This window comes from Pithys albifrons, chromosome 20, assembly GCF_047495875.1.
Source record: "Pithys albifrons albifrons isolate INPA30051 chromosome 20, PitAlb_v1, whole genome shotgun sequence".
NCBI classification, from domain to species: Eukaryota; Metazoa; Chordata; class Aves; order Passeriformes; family Thamnophilidae; genus Pithys; species Pithys albifrons.
In genome coordinates this window covers 11,327,496-11,343,546 of record NC_092477.1, presented here as the reverse complement: position 1 = coordinate 11,343,546, position 16,051 = coordinate 11,327,496, and the positions used below count along the sequence as shown (strand labels likewise).

The window sequence follows — 16,051 nt, the reverse complement described above, 5'->3', positions numbered from 1 at the left end:
TCTCATTCCCCCTTGGGCTGCCAGATAAGTGTTGTGCAGAGCAGAAACTTTTCTTTTTCTGCTTTCCCTTAAATTCAGACCTGTTTTACACTGGTTTTGAGGGAGGGCAGACTGACACACGCTGAGATTCCTGAGGCTGAGGAGCTGGAGCTGCCTGTGCTGAGCTCTGCTGCCTCCAGAGGCACCGGGCAGTGCTCCAAACCAGACAGGGACACGAACAAACTGACTCCTTTGGACCAGAAGCCCTTAAAATCACCCAAAAAAGTGACCTGAACAAATGGCATCTTCTCAGGGACCTGGGGAGAGTTGGCAGAAGAGACTCAGACCCTGCATCACCCCCTGGTTCGAGTGCCAGCGATTTGAAGCAGTCACTGTCCCTCTCCCTCCATGCACGAGGCATTGCTGTCCCCCAGCAGCAGTGACAGACAGAGGGATGGAGTGGCTGTGGAGAGGACTGGAGGGTTTGGGAATGTTCCTGAGCTCAGTCTGCCTGTATGTCTCCCACAGACAAGCTGGAGCATCCTCCTGGTTCCTGCAGTGTATTTCCCTTCTCTGGCAGGGTCTGTGGTAGAGCAGGAGCGTTTTAATTGTCCTTTGGCAAAGTTTCAAGCATATTTAATTCCTATTTGTTTTTAATTCCTCAGGGGAACATCTGGGAACAGATTTTTCGCATTTCCTTCATCCTTGAGATGATCAACACAGTGCCCTTCATTATCACGGTGAGTGTCTCCTGGTGACATTGGAGAGCAGCTCAAAGTGCAGGAGGTGCTGCAGTTTTGGGGGTGCAATAAAGAAAAAGGGGTGCCTGGCCAAGTGGTATTTAAAGCTGGCAGGAAATTTTTCCTTCAATATTTTACAATATCATGACTTTCTCTGGACTGTTACCCCAAAATCCATTCTCCCTTTTCAGCTGCTCTGCTGCAGCCAGTGGAGCAGGGTCATGTTTGGTGGCAGCCTCTGCTCTGCCTGGAGGTGGATCCTTCCAGAGAGGGCTCCAGTTGGCTGTTTATGGTTTTATTATTTTAAAGAGCCTGGATGTTGCTGTGAATAACTCTTCTTTTGCAGATATTCTGGCCTCCTCTGCGCAATTTGTTCATTCCTGTGTTTCTGAACTGCTGGCTGGCCAAGTATGCCCTGGAGAACATGATTGTGAGTGGCCCCTCTTGTGCAGCTCCTGGGGGTGTGGAGGGCAGTGGCAGTGGCAGAGGGGTGTGGAGGGCACTGGCACTGGCAGAGGGGCTGCCCCCAGCTCTGGGGCAGGTTTGGTGCTCAGTGTTTGCAGCTGGTGGGAGGTGAGGCTTTGCCATCTGGGAATGCCAGGCTGTGACTGGCTGTGGAGCAGAAGCCCCTTGGTGTTGGAGCCACACTGGCTGCACATTGACAGGGATCCCAGGGCCAGGGTATTCCAGCCATTCCCATGTGCCCAGTTGAGCTGCCTCTCCTGACAGCAGATCCCAGACCTGCTCACAGGAACATCCATCCCTTTCCAAGGGCCACATTCTGGCCTGACCTTCACCTGGAAGGTCCCTGCCAGAGCCAGCAAGGCAGCAGTTGATCCTTGGGGGAGTCTTTCCCCTCAGCTCTCTGAGGCCTCTCCTCTCTGCCCAGAATGACCTGCACAGAGCCATCCAGAGGACCCAGTCTGCCATGTTCAACCAGGTGCTCATCCTGATCTGCACCCTCCTGTGTCTTGTTTTCACGGGGTGAGTGTTGCTCCTCACTTCACTGGATCCCCTTCCCTGTCCAGGGAACCAGCTGTGCCCATCCCCATGCCCAGCTGTGGTGGCAGAGCTGGGCTCTTGCAGGGCTTTCACCTCCCTGCTGTGCTTCATTCCCAGCACTCTGAACTCCAGAAGGGACTTTCTAAACCAAACTAATGATCCTCCCTAATTTTTTGATTTGAACAGAAGCTCTTTAGGGGTGTGTGAGGATGAGGGTGTTGTCAGAGAGAGCTGGGTGATATGGACACATGAGGTTCAGAGCAGGGTCATGGGCAGGGACAGCAGCTTCCCACAGGGACATGGGCTGGGATGTGATGGCTCATTCACCAGAGCCCATCACACTCACTGGCTCTGACCAGCTCTTCCTCCCCCACAAATTTGTGTAATAGGCCACTGTGGGGCTTCTGTTAATTAACTGGGTCCTTTATCCTGCACTTCCAACAGCGATGGCACCCCTTTGGGCTGGGAGCACAGTGCTCATCACTGGCTACTTAGCTCAGAATTAGGCTTTGAATGTCCCTCTGGCTCCCTTGGATTGGATTTGAGGCACATTACCCCATCAAGCTGCTAAATGGAGAGGAAATGAAGCTTTCAGGCTCATGAGTTTTTGACAATAAAGATGCTGCTGGTGTGGGTGAATAATGCCATTTTGGAGCTCAGTGGTGCTCCTGGCCAGTGGCACATCCTGCTGCTGGGGCCATGATGTGTTTCTTGGAGGCTACAGTTTGGGCCCAGGGACACTGAGGTGACACTTGTGCTCAGCAAGATGCCTTTGAACTGCAGGTTTGTGGGGTTGTGCTGCCCTGTCTCCCAGGCAGTGCTGTGATGGGGCTTTCTCCCTCCAGGACCTGTGGCATCCAGCATTTAGAAAGAGCAGGTGAGAAGCTCTCCCTCTTCAAGTCCTTCTACTTCTGCATCGTCACCTTTTCCACCGTGGGCTATGGAGATGTGACCCCAAAGATTTGGCCTTCGCAGCTCCTCGTCGTCATCATGATCTGCGTCGCCCTGGTCGTGCTGCCCCTCCAGGTTAGCCCTGCCCAGCTGAGGGTGGGGAGAGATGCAGGGCCTGCCCCACCCATGGGGACATCAGCCCTGTGCTCTGCTTGCAGTTCGAGGAGCTCGTGTACCTGTGGATGGAGCGGCAGAAGTCGGGGGGTAATTACAGCCGGCACCGCGCCCAGACGGAGAAACACGTCGTGCTCTGCGTCAGCTCCCTCAAGATTGACCTCCTCATGGACTTCCTCAACGAGTTCTATGCCCACCCACGCCTGCAGGTGAGGAGCAGTGCTGGTGGGCTCACAGCCCCCATGAGCTGCAGGACCACCTGCCCACACCGGCCCCTCTCTCTTCCAGGATTACTACGTGGTGATCCTTTGCCCAACAGAGATGGACATCCAGGTGCGGCGGGTCCTGCAGATCCCCCTGTGGTCGCAGCGAGTGATCTACCTCCAGGGCTCTGCGCTGAAGGACCAGGACCTCATGAGAGCCAAGTGAGCAGAGGGACACCCTGCACGTCCTCCCTGGTCCTGCCATGCTGTTGAGCTCTCCACAGCTCCCAGAACCCCAGAGGAGGGTCCCCAGTAAGGTCACCCCAGATGTGTGATGAGGACTGTCCCTGTGTGCTTTCTCTGGGGGCTGGGAGGGGACTGGCAGTGCCCTGGCTGGTACAGGCAGTGCCCAGCTGTGGTGGCCCGTGCAATTCATGGGGTCACTGCCCTCTCTTTGCAGGATGGACAATGGAGAAGCCTGTTTCATCCTCAGCAGCCGCAACGAGGTGGACCGGACGGCAGCGGTGAGCCCAGCCGGGGGTGGCATGGCCTGAAACACTTCATGTCACATCTCTGGCAGAGGGATTGGGGTGATGGGTGCATTCTACCTCTGCCCAGCACAGGAGGGTGCTGGGAGGCAGCTGGGACAAGTGTGGGGTTGAGTGGTTTGGAGTGTGGGATTGAGTCCTATGGAGAACCTCGGGGATGGCACAGGGACACGCAGCAGGACACTGGGGGCTGACCCCCTGTGGGCTCACCTTTCTTCTGCTGTCCTGGTTTCCCATCAGTGCTGGATTTTGGGGAGCAGGAGGGGACAGTTACCCCTGCTAGCAGGGAGTGCTGGGGGAGCCCTCTCTGTAAGTCTCCAGGGTGGTGAGGGCTGGGCAGTGGATCAGCTGTAGAAGCACTGGGGGAAATAGGCCATCAACCAAGTAGCTCTTATTGTTCTTCTCCTTGACCAGGACCACCAGACCATCCTGAGGGCCTGGGCTGTCAAAGACTTTGCTCCAAACTGCCCACTCTACGTTCAGATCTTGAAGCCAGAAAACAAATTTCATGTGAAGTTTGCAGGTGAGTTGGAGGGGCTGGACAGCAGGTGCTGAGCAACTGAAAGCCCTCCTGGACTGACAGGAGGGGGAAACAGCCAGACCCCAACACCACCCCAGAATTGGCACATCCCCAGGCACTGCCAGCCAGGGAAACCATCTGAGCTCTTCCCCACTGTGACAGTCCCCTCTGCCTTTCAGATCATGTTGTCTGTGAAGAGGAGTGCAAATATGCCATGCTGGCACTGAACTGTGTCTGCCCTGCCACCTCCACCCTCATCACGCTGCTGGTGCACACCTCCCGTGGCCAGTGAGTGCTGCCCCTGCCCTGCCCTCCAGCCCCTTTCCACCCCTGCCCTCTCCTTCCCACCCCTATCACCCCCTGCCACCCCCTACCCTGCCTGAGCATGGAGGGATGGCAGAACTGAGGTCTCTGAGCCCAGGGGGACAGGGTGGGGGTCTGGGGTGAAGGGGATCTGGGACCCCCATGCAGATCAGGACCAAAAGCCATATTACAGGGGAACCATCCAGTGCAAATGGGCTGGGCAATGCCACCATTCCAGAGACTGGGAATAAAAATATCTTTATGCTGGCACAGTCCCACTGGCAGGAAGGTGAATTCACAGCCTGAGCATACCCAGACCCTGCAGGCTTTTTGGTAGCTGTATATCCAGCACAGCTGGAAGGAGCTCTGCCAGCCCAGCAGAGCAGTGGTGTGTGCCCTGCGCTCCTTGGGCAGTCAGAAATGTCTGAATTTTGGGTAAAGTGCCATCAAAACAGTTATGAAACATCATTGCCAGATGATTCTCACCCCATGCTTGGAGCTGTTTGCCAACACAGGCTCTAAACCCTCCCTCTGCACTCTGCAGGGGCCCTCGTTAAATAAAAAGGCACTTAAAATCTGAGATGGAAACGAGCTTGTCCTCAGCAAACACTGACAGCTCGTGGTGATGCACTGCTGCCACCTCCCCACTGCCACCTCCCCACTGCCAGGCTCAATGGCAGCCTCAGAGATTATTAGTGCTCCTGCCCTGTGGCTCTGCCCTGGGATCTGGGTGGTGTCCTAGCCTGGCACCATGGGGTGAGGTCCCATCCTGGCACAGTGGAGGGTCCCATCCCTGCACCAAGGGGTCTATCCCAGCACTGGGGGGCCCATTATCCATTTCAGCATTGGGGAATCCATCCCAGCACCCGGGTGGCCTGGCCTGGAACCATGGAGGGGGGTCCCATCCTGGCACAATGGAAGGTCCCACCCCAGCACTGGGGGTCCATCCCAGCACCAGGGTGTCCTGATCTGGCACCATGGAGGTGTCCCATCCTGGCACAATGGGAGGTCCCACCCCAGCACTGGGGGTCCATCCCAGCACCAGGGTGTCCTGACCTGGCACCGTGGGGATGTCCCATCCTGGCACCATGGCAGGTCCCACCCCAGCACTGGGGTCCACCCCAGCGCATCCCAAAGCTGCTGTTGTTGTTGCAGGGAGGGCCAGGAGTCCCCGGAGCAGTGGCAGCGGATGTACGGGCGCTGCTCAGGCAATGAGGTCTATCACATCCGCATGGGAGACAGCAAGTTCTTCATGGAGTACGAGGGGAAGAGCTTCACCTACGCCGCCTTCCACGCACACAAGAAGTGAGGGCAGGGGGGGCAGCGGGCAGGGGTGGGCAACAGATACCTGCCAGTCCATCCCTGGGGGTCTGGAGGGCACTGTGAGCCCCTTTGTGCAGGGACAAAGCCCTGGGAGGGGTTTCTGCCCAGCTGGGAGTGCTCACCTCGTGCTGCCCACACAGGTACGGCGTGTGCCTGATCGGCATCCGGAGGGAGGAGAACAAGAGCATCCTGCTGAACCCCGGCCCACGGCACATCATGGCAGCGTCTGACACCTGCTTCTACATCAACATCACCAAGGAGGAGAACTCTGCCTTCATCTTCAAGCAGGAGGAGAAGCAGAAGAAGAAGGGCTTTGCGGGCAGGGGCAGCTACGACGGCCCATCCCGCCTGCCCGTGCACAGCATCATCGCCAGCATGGGTGAGTCGGGGGGCCGGGTGGGCAGGGGGCAGCAGGGCTCCCCTGGGGGGAACAGGAGCCTGCAGACCCCCCTCCATCTCCTTCACCAGCTTTGGGTTCCTTTCCTTCCCCAGATGTGGTTTTATTTTGCTTCTTGCACACTCCCTGCCCTGTCCCTCCCCAGTGCTGAGGCCACTGAAAATCCCTTTGCATTCCCTGTCCCGGTCACCTCATCAGTAAAATGACGTCTCCTTGCACCCTGGGGGCCCTCAGCAAGCTCAAATATCATTATTAAACCTCATGATGTCCATTATCATTAAGGGTATTTGAATAAATCCCCCAAGCCTGGGTTTGGCCCCCAATTATTTCCAGAGCTGGAAGGAGAAATGCCTTTGGCCACGTCCTAAATCGTGTTTATGACTCCCAACCCGACAAGGAGCGTCGCTCGCTCTGCAGAGAGTGCTGCATTTCTGCAAATGAAAAATGCCATGAGTCATTACTTCCCTCTTGTATCTGGGGAGAGCAAGTTCTGGGGAGGCTTTGCCACATGAGCACATTGTATTTCAGGCAAATAATTTATGTGTTTGTGCTCATGAGCAGCAATTTGCATAGATTATCCCCCAGCAAGGCGCAGAGCGCTCTGCTGAACAGTTTGTCACTGTTCCCGTCACACGGCTCCTTCACAGAGGGATCTCTGGCAGAGGGTGAGGAAAGGGACAAAAATTATGTGAGTGCCATCAGGGCAGTGGGGTCTGGCAAAGCAAGTGCCTGGGCTCTGCTTAATGGGACACTCAATCAGTGTGTTTGATTTTTGGAGCTGCTGGAGAACAGGATGAGGAAGCCTCTCTTGTCCCTTGATAGGATATTAGGAAAAATTTCTTCACAGAAAGGGTTGTCAAGCGTTGGAAGGAGCTGCCCAGGGAGTGGTGGAGTCACCACCTCTGGAGGGATTTAGATGATGTGTAGATGTGGCACTTGGGGATGTGGTTTTGTGGGTGGGCTTGACAGTTCTGGGGAACAGTTGGACTCAGTGATTTGAGAGGACTTTTCCAGCCTTCATAATTCTGTGCTTGTAAGATCTGAAGCTGATCAGAAGGGATGCAAGAGATGGATGAGGGAATTGCTGCCTGCCTGCCTGCCTCTCCCTGGGAGCTTGAGGACCACCAGGGCAAAGAGTTGTCCATGGGAAGGGCAATGTCCCAGCAAGTGGTGGACATGGCTCCTGAACTGGCTGTTCCTAACCTGGCTGGTGTCTCCCAGAGCCTGCAGGAGCTGCAGGCAGAGATTGGGCTGGAGGGTTGTCATCTTAGAGATACACCACAGCAATAAAAGAGTCCCCCAGAGCCAGGCTTTGTGGTTCCAGAGGGGAATGGAGACAGGACAGTCCCTGAGGCAGCTGAGCTGTGCCCCCAGGGAGATGCTCCACACCGCAGTGCCCAGGTGGAGGTGGCTGGTGGGGAGTTTCCCCGCACTGCCCATGCCTGGTGGTATCTCATCCCTGTGCGGGGCTGCAGGGGCTGGCTCAGCTCTCTCATAGCGTGTTTGCTGTGCTTGCCTCCCCGCCGTGTCCAGGTACAGTGGCCATGGACCTGCAGAACACCGAGTGCCGCCCTGCCAACAGCAGCAAGCTGGCACTGCCCGCCGAGAATGGCTCGGGCACGCGGCGACCCAGCATCGCGCCCGTGCTGGAGCTGGCAGACACCTCGTCCCTGCTGCCCTGCGACCTGCTCAGCGACCAGTCCGAGGACGAGATGACGCAGTCGGACGAGGAGGGCTCGGCGGTTGTGGAGTGAGTCGCTCTCCATTTGTTCAGCCCTTCCTTGGCTGGTTCATTCTGCTTGGGTCCAGTCTGTTCTGGTTGGAGTCTGGTGTTCTGGTTAGATCCAGTTTGTTGTGGTTGGATCCCATTTGTTCTGACTGGATTCTGTTTTTCTGATTGGATCCAGTTTATTCCGACTGGATTCTGTTATTCTGATTGGGTCCAGTTTGTCCTGATTGGGTCCAGTTTGTTCTGATTGGATCCCATTTGTTCTTTTATTGGATCCTGTTTGTCCTTGTTGGATCCAATTTGTCCTTGTTGGATCCAGTTTGTCCTTGTTGGATCCAGTTTGTCCTTGTTGGATCCAATTTGTCCTTGTTGGATCCAGTTTGTCCTTGTTGGATCCAATTTGTCCTTGTTGGATCCAGTTTGTCCTTGTTGGATCCAATTTGTCCTTGTTGGATCCAATTTGTCCTTGTTGGATCCAGTTTGTCCTTGTTGGATCCAGTTTGTTCTGGTTGAGTCCATTTTGTTCTGATTGGATCCCATTTATTCTGATTGGATTCTGTTTGTTCTGATTGTATCAAGTTTGTTCTGACTGGACCCAGTTCTCCAGTTGGACCCAGTTCTCTCCAGTTGGTCCCAGTTTCAGAGGGACTGGGACCGTGGTACACACCAGGCTCTCAGTGGTGCCTGAGGGATGCTCAGGCTCAGCCCCTCTCATATTTACCCCAGGTTTAAAGCTGTTTGTTAGTTTGAGACAGCCAGGGAAGGACTTGCTTTCCTGGTTTCCTGTTTGGGTGTTGTCACAGCCATGTGGGGAGTTACTGAATATCCCCAAACCCTCACAAATTGGCTTTGAACTCATGTCTGCTTTTAGCTGCTCTTGAAATGAAAATCTTTCCTTCTGGTTCCATCAAAAGCACAAATGATGATTTTTAAAATACCTTTTCACTGAAACAAACTCTGAAAATGGACCATGAAGTTTTTTGCTACTTTATTTGGCTCATCACTGTTCACTCCTGGCCCTCACCGCCCCATCTCCTTCCAGTGGTCCTGTCTGCTGCCTTGTCCATCAGTGCTGGGAACACTGAATGTGGGGCTTTGTCCCTACATCTTTACAATCCCAATCTTTACAATCTTTACATTGTCCTTTGCATAGCAAAAAATCAATATGTGTGTTTTGGAAAATTTCCAGCTGCAGGAGAGTTTGGCAGAGTGTTTGCCAGCGATGTGCTTGAATCCCAGGCTGCTGTTGTTAAATGCTTTTATCCAGCAGCTCAGGTTTGGATACATGGAAGCTCTTTCTGGTTTTCTCTCTGCTGCAGGTATGTCAAGGGTTACCCCCCAAACTCCCCCTACATTGGGAGCTCCCCAACCCTGTGCCACCTTTTGCCCGAGAAGGCGCCGTTCTGCTGCCTGAGGCTGGACAAGGTACGAGGGGGCTGCGGGCACTGCCCGGGGGTGCTGCCCGCTGAGTCCCACACTGAGTGCCCCCGCTGCCCTCCACCCCCAGGGCTGCAAGCACAACAGCTTTGAGGATGCCAAAGCCTACGGGTTCAAGAACAAACTGATCATCGTGTCGGCAGAGACGGCGGGGAACGGGCTGTACAACTTCATCGTGCCGCTGCGCGCGTACTATCGCTCCCGCAAGGAGCTCAACCCCATCGTGCTGCTGCTGGACAACAAGCAAGTGCTTTGCCACGGGGGTTTGCCATCACACTGAGCCCTCCCTGTGTTTTATGGGCGTTATGTGCCGTGGGATGGGAGTGTGGGGAAGAGTGGGGCCACTCTTGGGTATCTGTGCTGATGGTGGCCCTGGGTTTGGGGTCTCTTTGCCCCATGGACTGGCTGAACCTCCCTGCTCTCCCTCCAGGCCTGAGCACCACTTTCTGGAAGCCATTTGTTGTTTCCCCATGGTTTACTACATGGAGGGCACCATCGACAAGTAGGTGTTTCCAGGCCTTACAGTGCCTGAGTGTGTTGCCTTTACCCCAGCCCAGACTTTGGGGTTGGTACAGTAGAGCTGAGCCCTCCCTTTGCTTCTTGGGGTGTCTGTGGCAGATGGAGCAGAGGAAGGGCTGGTGGTGGGGAGCAGGGGAAGGGCTGGAGGTGGGAGCAGGGGAAGGGCTGGAGGTGGGAGCAGGGGAAGGGCTGGAGGTGGGAGCAGGGAAAGGGCTGGTGGTGAGGAGCAGAGTAAGGGGCTGCTGCTGAAGAGCAGGGGAAGGGCTGGTGGAGGGGAACAGTGGAAGGGCTGGTGGTGGGAGCAGCCTGGGCTGGTGGAGCGCTGCATGCCGCAGCGTGCTGCTTCCCTGTGTCCTTCCCAAGGGCTCACCCTGCGCCCTTCTCTTTGGGAACTGCCCAGCCTGGACAGCTTGCTGCAGTGTGGCATCATCTACGCTGACAACTTGGTGGTGGTGGACAAGGAGAGCACGATGAGCGCCGAGGAAGACTACATGGCAGATGCAAAGACAATTGTCAACGTCCAGACCATGTTCAGGTGAGGGGGGAACGCTGACCACTGCTGGGGATGAGACAGGGAAGGGGGTTGGTGCTGGGGAGGTGGCTGCCAGCAGTGGGACAGGGCTGTGGTTGGGGCAACAGCTCCTAATCAGCTACTTTCCTCTAGCAGGCAGAGGGGTGGGTTTGGTCTTCCTTGGGTTTTAACTGCAGGGACTGATCTCACCTCTGAGTGAGCTGCAGGACAACAGGTCTCTTTCGATTGCAGGCTCTTCCCCAGCCTCAGCATTATCACGGAGCTGACCCATCCCTCCAACATGAGGTTCATGCAGTTCAGAGCAAAGGACAGTTACTCTCTCGCCCTTTCCAAGCTAGAAAAGGTAAGAGAGGGTTGCCCCCAGCACAGGGGCCTGGGAAGTCAATGCTGACAGTGACTGTATTTGAGTAACTGAAAGTCCTGCACTCTTGCCATGTCCAGGAGACCCAGCCCTCTCACACATTTCCATGGAGAAAAAATCCTCTTTCTCCCAGTGCAAGGATGCTGTCCTGGTTCCCTCTTGTCACACCCACCAGAAACACTACACTGGTGTCCTTCCACTTCCATGAGTCCTCCAAGATTCTGTGAAACTTGTGCTCTCATCTCCTTTCCTTTTCCAGAGAGAGAGAGAGAATGGCTCCAACCTGGCCTTCATGTTCCGGCTGCCCTTCGCGGCCGGGAGGGTCTTCAGCATCAGCATGTTGGACACTCTGCTTTACCAGGTGAGAGCCAGGTGGGCTCTGGGGGATGCACCTCTGCAGTTCTGGCTGCCTCTCTCCACCTCCCAGTGCATAACTGAGCAAACCTTTCCCTGGGTTCCCACCCAAATGTCTCCCCCAGTCCTTTGTGAAGGATTACATGATCACCATCACCCGGTTGCTGTTGGGCCTCGACACCACGCCAGGCTCTGGATACCTCTGTGCTGTAAGTGCCAAGTCCCTGTGGGTTGAAACCATCAGGCCAAGTCATCGTGTATCTGGTGGGATCTGTCGCCTTGGCCATGGGGATGGGAGGTTCCTCTCTCCTGGGGTATTGAGGGGCAGCAACGTTGTCCCCCTCCATTGTGGGCAACCTCAGCACCGGCAAAACCCAAGACCTGCCAAGGACCAAAGTGCCTGTTCTGAAGGCTGAGGTCAGAGATTGTCCCTGGTGGTCTGGTGGAGTCCAGGTGGTGTTTGGGATTGCCGTGGATGAGCCGGGATGGCGCTCAGGAGCAGCCTGAGGTGCTCCTTGCTGGGCTCTGTGGGTTCATGTCCGTGCTCTGTTGCTCAGATGAAGATCACAGAAGATGACCTGTGGATCCGGACGTACGGCCGCCTCTTCCAGAAGCTCTGCTCCTCCAGCGCCGAGATTCCCATCGGGATTTACCGGACAGAGTCACACATGTTCGCAACCTCCGAGGTAGGGGCGTGGTGTGTGCCAGGACGGGGCTGCTGCTGCTCCCAGCTGAGCATCCCCCAGCAGAGCTGGGCTCCACGAGGGTGGGTGGTCCATGGGGGCCCTCAGGCCTGGCTGCAGCAGTGGTGGGGAATGAGGGGAGGGGAAGCTCTGCCTTCCCTTCCTCAGCAGCCCCATGGCCGTGTTTTGGTGCTGGTCTCCTGGTTCTCCAGCTGGGTGAGCTGGGTGGGTGTCAGTGCCTGTCACTGCGGGCAGTGTGGTTGGGGGTGGATGTTCTTGGCACAGCTCTGCCAAGCCACCAGGCACCCCAGGGAGCAGAGAGGGCACAGCAGGGCTGTCCCTTTGCTGGGCTGACTCTTTGTTTTCTCTTCCTTCTCCCCTGTTGCAGCCCCATGACATCAGAGCGCAGGTGAGTGCTGCTTGCATCCCTCCACGGGCACTTGGGTGGTGTTGGGCACTGTCCTGGTGTCAGTGCTGCCTCCTGGGCCCCCCAACCAGAGGCTGATCCGTGGGCAAGTGCTGTCCTAGCTCTGGCCACCAAGTGCCACCAAGTGCCACCACGTGCCTTGTGCCAGCTGTCAGCCCTGGTGCCATGGAAGGGCAGTGCCAGCTGAGCCTCAGCGCTCTGGGAAAACTCCTCAGTGCCCTGACATGTAGTTAAGTGGGATAAGGAGCGAGGGAGGGAGCCAGGATGCCTTTTAAACACCTTCAGTTTGCAGCTTGGTTGGGAGCAGCGACAGGGAGCTGAAAGTTGACATTTAATTAAACACAAACACCTCTTGGAGAGGCTTTGACGGGCTTTATTAATAAGTTCCTGGGCACCAGTGGGATCGCTGGGTCGGAGCTGTGGCAGCATTGCTAGTGTAAGAGGAAAGAGGGGGAGATGAGGGCATGGCTGCTCCTTGGGCAGATATCCCAGAGGAAACTGTGGAGGGATGTCAGGTGTTCATTAAACTCCACTCAGTGGTGTTTATTCCAGAGAAGCTGTGGCTGCCCCATCCCTGGAAGTGTCCAAGACCAGGCTGGGCAGGGCTTGGAGCAACTTAGGACAGTGGAAAGTGTCCCTGCCCATGGCAGGGGGTGGAATAAGGGAACCTTTATGGTCCCTTCCCACCCAAACCATGCCAAGATTCTGGGAAACCTGCTGGCCCGGTAATTTTCACAGCACAGAGAGGAATTGCTGGGAAAGGGGGTTGGTCAGAACATCCCATCCCACGGGAGAGGTCCCACCCCACCACACCCAGGCCAAGGGCTCCCCCACCCCCGTGACCTGCCGGGCTTCCAGTCACAGATCTCAATCAATGTTGAGGACTGCGAGGACACCAAGGATGTCAAGGAGCACTGGGGCATCAAGACCGGCCACCACAGGAACTCGTGCTCCAGCGACCAGTCGGAGCACCCTCTGCTGCGGCGCAAGAGCATGCAGTGGGCGCGGCGGCTCAGCAGGAAGGGCAACAAGCACTCCAGCAAGACGGCCGAGTGGATCAGCCAGCAGCGCCTCAGCCTGTACCGGCGCTCCGAGCGGCAGGAGCTGTCCGAGCTCGTCAAGAACCGCATGAAGCACCTGGGCCTGCCCACCACCGGGTACGGTAAGTGCCGTTCGGCCGAGCTGCCCTGCGGAGTGAGGTGCGTCCTGCCCGCGGGCTCCTCAGGTAACCCCCGGCCGAGCATAACCCGGAGCTGAGCACAACCCTGAGCCGAGCATAACCCTGAGCCAAGCCTAAATCCAAGCTGAGCATAACCCTGAGCCAAGCCTAAATCCAAGCTGAGCCTAACCCTGAGCTGAGCCTAAATCCAAGCTGAGCCTAATACCAAGCCAAGCATAACCCGAGCCAAGCATAACCCCAAACTGAGCCTAAATCCAAGCTGAGCCTAACCCTGAGCCAAGCATAACCCCAAGCTGAGCCTAACCCTGAGCCAAGCCTTAACCCCAAGCTGAGCCTAACCCCACACCAAGCCTGAACCCATGCCAAGCTTATCCCCGTGCCAAGCCTGTCCCCATGGGCGCTGCCACACCTGCTCCAAGCGGTGCCTCATTCCCCAGCTTGCTTGTGCTTGTGCAGACCAGCGTGTTCCAGGCTGGGGTCCCGCCACGCAGACCCCCAGCCTTGCCACCCCCAGCCCTGCCACCCCCAGCCAGCTGCAGGCAGTCCCCACACCCCTGGGCTCTGGGATGGCTCCAGGCAGGAGTTGGCAGTGGCAGAGTGACGCTCCCCCTGCCCGCAGCAGGACCCAGTGCCCCCCACACAGCCTTGGGGCACGATGCCCCGCTTGCTCCCCACTTTCTGGCCATGTAGAAATGCTGGATCAGGACACACCGACCCCAGAGCAGCAAATCCTTTGCGCCCAAGAGCCCCCATAGTGTGGCAGGAAGAGGTGACACCCCATCAGCTGGCACAGACCCCTTTGTAATAGACTAATCCGTCATGAACTCTTCCGTGGAAAACCTTTCGGTAGCTGCAGGGCTGAGTTGCTTCATGGCGTGTGACAGCAGTGTCTGGCTGTGCCAGCAGTGTCTGGCTGTGACAGCAGTGTCTGGCTGTGACAGTGCTCAGGGCCCCCTGTGCAGCTGCATTTCTCGTGAAGCTTCTGACCTGCCGTCGGTGCTGCCATCTGTGTCCCCCTGGACAACTCCCCGGCCCCTGGTTATGACAAAGTCTGTAGCCCACAGCTCCCTTGGTTTGTCTGCTTTGGGTTTTGTTGGTTTCTTTTTTTCCTTTCTTTCTTTGAAGCCATCCTGTGCTGCTGCTTGTCTGCTCCATCCTCCAAGAGCGTCCGTCCACCCCGCGCTGGCCCCTGCCCTCACACAGGCTGGCACTGAGTCCCAGCCGGGATGGGAGTGGTTTGGGGAGGTTTGGGGATGGGATTCCTCTCTTCCCATCTTGGATTTGGGCATGTGAAAGAGGAGGTGAAAATGTAAAGAAGTGCAGTGCAGGAGGGGTTTGGAGTGTAGGGCCCACTGGCTGGCTGTGGGCATTGCCAGCCTTCCCAGGGAGGGAGGCAGGAGAGCCAGCTTGTGGCAGGATAGAGGGAGCACAAGGAATGCCAGGCAAGGGCTTGCAGTGGTGTATCCCCCTCATTTTTCCCTACATTCCTAGTCCCAGAAGTTTCTGCTGTGATTTCAGGGAGTCTGTCTGGCCTTGGTGAGTCTTCCAAGGGGCTACCCAACCATCAGCCCTGCAGGGGTGCTCGGGGCACAACCTGGGCTTAGATCAGAGCTGGCATCCTTGTCCTGGCAAATTCAGCAGAGGCAAACTGGGGGATCTCCAGCAGGAGAATGGGCAGTGTGGGGGTGCAGGACCTGTCAGGGTGGGACAGCACCAGGGCACGGTGTGGGAACCGCCAACCCCCTGGGCCCGTGGCACCTCTACAGCCAGCGGTGCTGGCACTGTGTGTTGTCCCCACGTGTCCCCACGTGTCTGGCCCCCCGTGGTGTTTTGGAAGCCCACGTTGCTCTGCCTTCTGCCTCTCCTTTTTCTTTTGCTCATGTTACGCTGCAGCGCAGGAGCTCGTCTCTGATATTTGCCGAACCATGGCTTGCTGACCTCTCTCTCTCTCTCTGTTTATGTCTGTGCCTTTCCCTGTATGTTCTGTAGAGGATGTAGCAAATTTAACAGCCAGTGATGTGATGAATCGGGTAAACCTGGGATATTTGCAAGGTAATTCCCTCTCTGGGAGTCCCGCGTGGCTCATGGCGTGCAGCGTACAACAAGATCATGCCAGCTAAGCCCAAACCTCACCCTTGCCAGTTTTCACCTTAGACCCCTGAGCTTTCCAGCACTAATTTGTTGGGTGGCATTGGAAAACTGTCCCGTAGTGGTGGTGCAAATGCAGAGCTTCACTAATTCAGGGAGGTAGAAGCTTCAGGGACCCTTTTGTAGCTGAGTTCCTACAGGGAAGCCACAGCCCTTGCTGTCACTGCCAGAACCCTCCATGGCTGTGCCAGGGTGGCTTTGGGCTGCAAATCAGTGGCAGTTTGAGGAGGGGATGAGCAGGGGGTCGAGCACAGCAGAACTGCCTGGGCATGTGGTGATGAGCTGCTGGAGCTTCTGCACCTTGGTGCATGTGGGTCAGCCCCAGCCCAGGGGCAATGCACCACTTAAAAATCCCTTTGCACCCCTTGGTTTGCCCTCCTGGACCCCTCTCCAGCATTGGCACACCCTGTTTTCTGACTGGGAGTTACTGGGCACAGCACGAGGCAGCTGCAGGTGCCGCTGGTGCTGCAGCTGCTCTGTGCACCTCGTGGGGTCTGTGGGAGCTGAGAGGTTTGTACATCATTTTCACCTTTACACCACCTGGTAACGTGCCCTGGAGAGGCCCCTTTTACTGCAGCAGCCCTGAGCTTAGCAATAGCCT

General features: G+C 56.5%; 1 protein-coding gene across 11 annotated transcripts in view; it reads left to right on the top strand.

Annotated features, from left to right (window-relative positions):
* KCNT1 (potassium sodium-activated channel subfamily T member 1) overlaps positions 1-16,051 on the top strand; it is an 83,458-nt gene that overhangs the window by 61,317 nt on the left and 6,090 nt on the right. For 6 of the 11 annotated variants that reach the window (XM_071574363.1, XM_071574372.1, XM_071574368.1 and 3 more), the window contains 23 exons: positions 645-719; positions 1,066-1,149; positions 1,609-1,703; positions 2,567-2,747; positions 2,831-2,995; positions 3,075-3,211; positions 3,450-3,513; positions 3,952-4,060; positions 4,237-4,345; positions 5,516-5,665; positions 5,824-6,062; positions 7,614-7,830; positions 9,129-9,234; positions 9,317-9,489; positions 9,677-9,748; positions 10,166-10,300; positions 10,529-10,640; positions 10,918-11,019; positions 11,138-11,221; positions 11,570-11,698; positions 12,084-12,104; positions 12,981-13,284; positions 15,292-15,354. In XM_071574363.1, coding sequence (XP_071430464.1) covers positions 645-719; positions 1,066-1,149; positions 1,609-1,703; positions 2,567-2,747; positions 2,831-2,995; positions 3,075-3,211; positions 3,450-3,513; positions 3,952-4,060; positions 4,237-4,345; positions 5,516-5,665; positions 5,824-6,062; positions 7,614-7,830; positions 9,129-9,234; positions 9,317-9,489; positions 9,677-9,748; positions 10,166-10,300; positions 10,529-10,640; positions 10,918-11,019; positions 11,138-11,221; positions 11,570-11,698; positions 12,084-12,104; positions 12,981-13,284; positions 15,292-15,354 — 2,926 coding nt within the window. The remainder of the gene's footprint in view (positions 1-644; positions 720-1,065; positions 1,150-1,608; positions 1,704-2,566; positions 2,748-2,830; positions 2,996-3,074; positions 3,212-3,449; positions 3,514-3,951; positions 4,061-4,236; positions 4,346-5,515; positions 5,666-5,823; positions 6,063-7,613; positions 7,831-9,128; positions 9,235-9,316; positions 9,490-9,676; positions 9,749-10,165; positions 10,301-10,528; positions 10,641-10,917; positions 11,020-11,137; positions 11,222-11,569; positions 11,699-12,083; positions 12,105-12,980; positions 13,285-15,291; positions 15,355-16,051) is intronic. The other 5 variants (XM_071574367.1, XM_071574371.1, XM_071574365.1 and 2 more) reach the window with 4 other exon arrangements.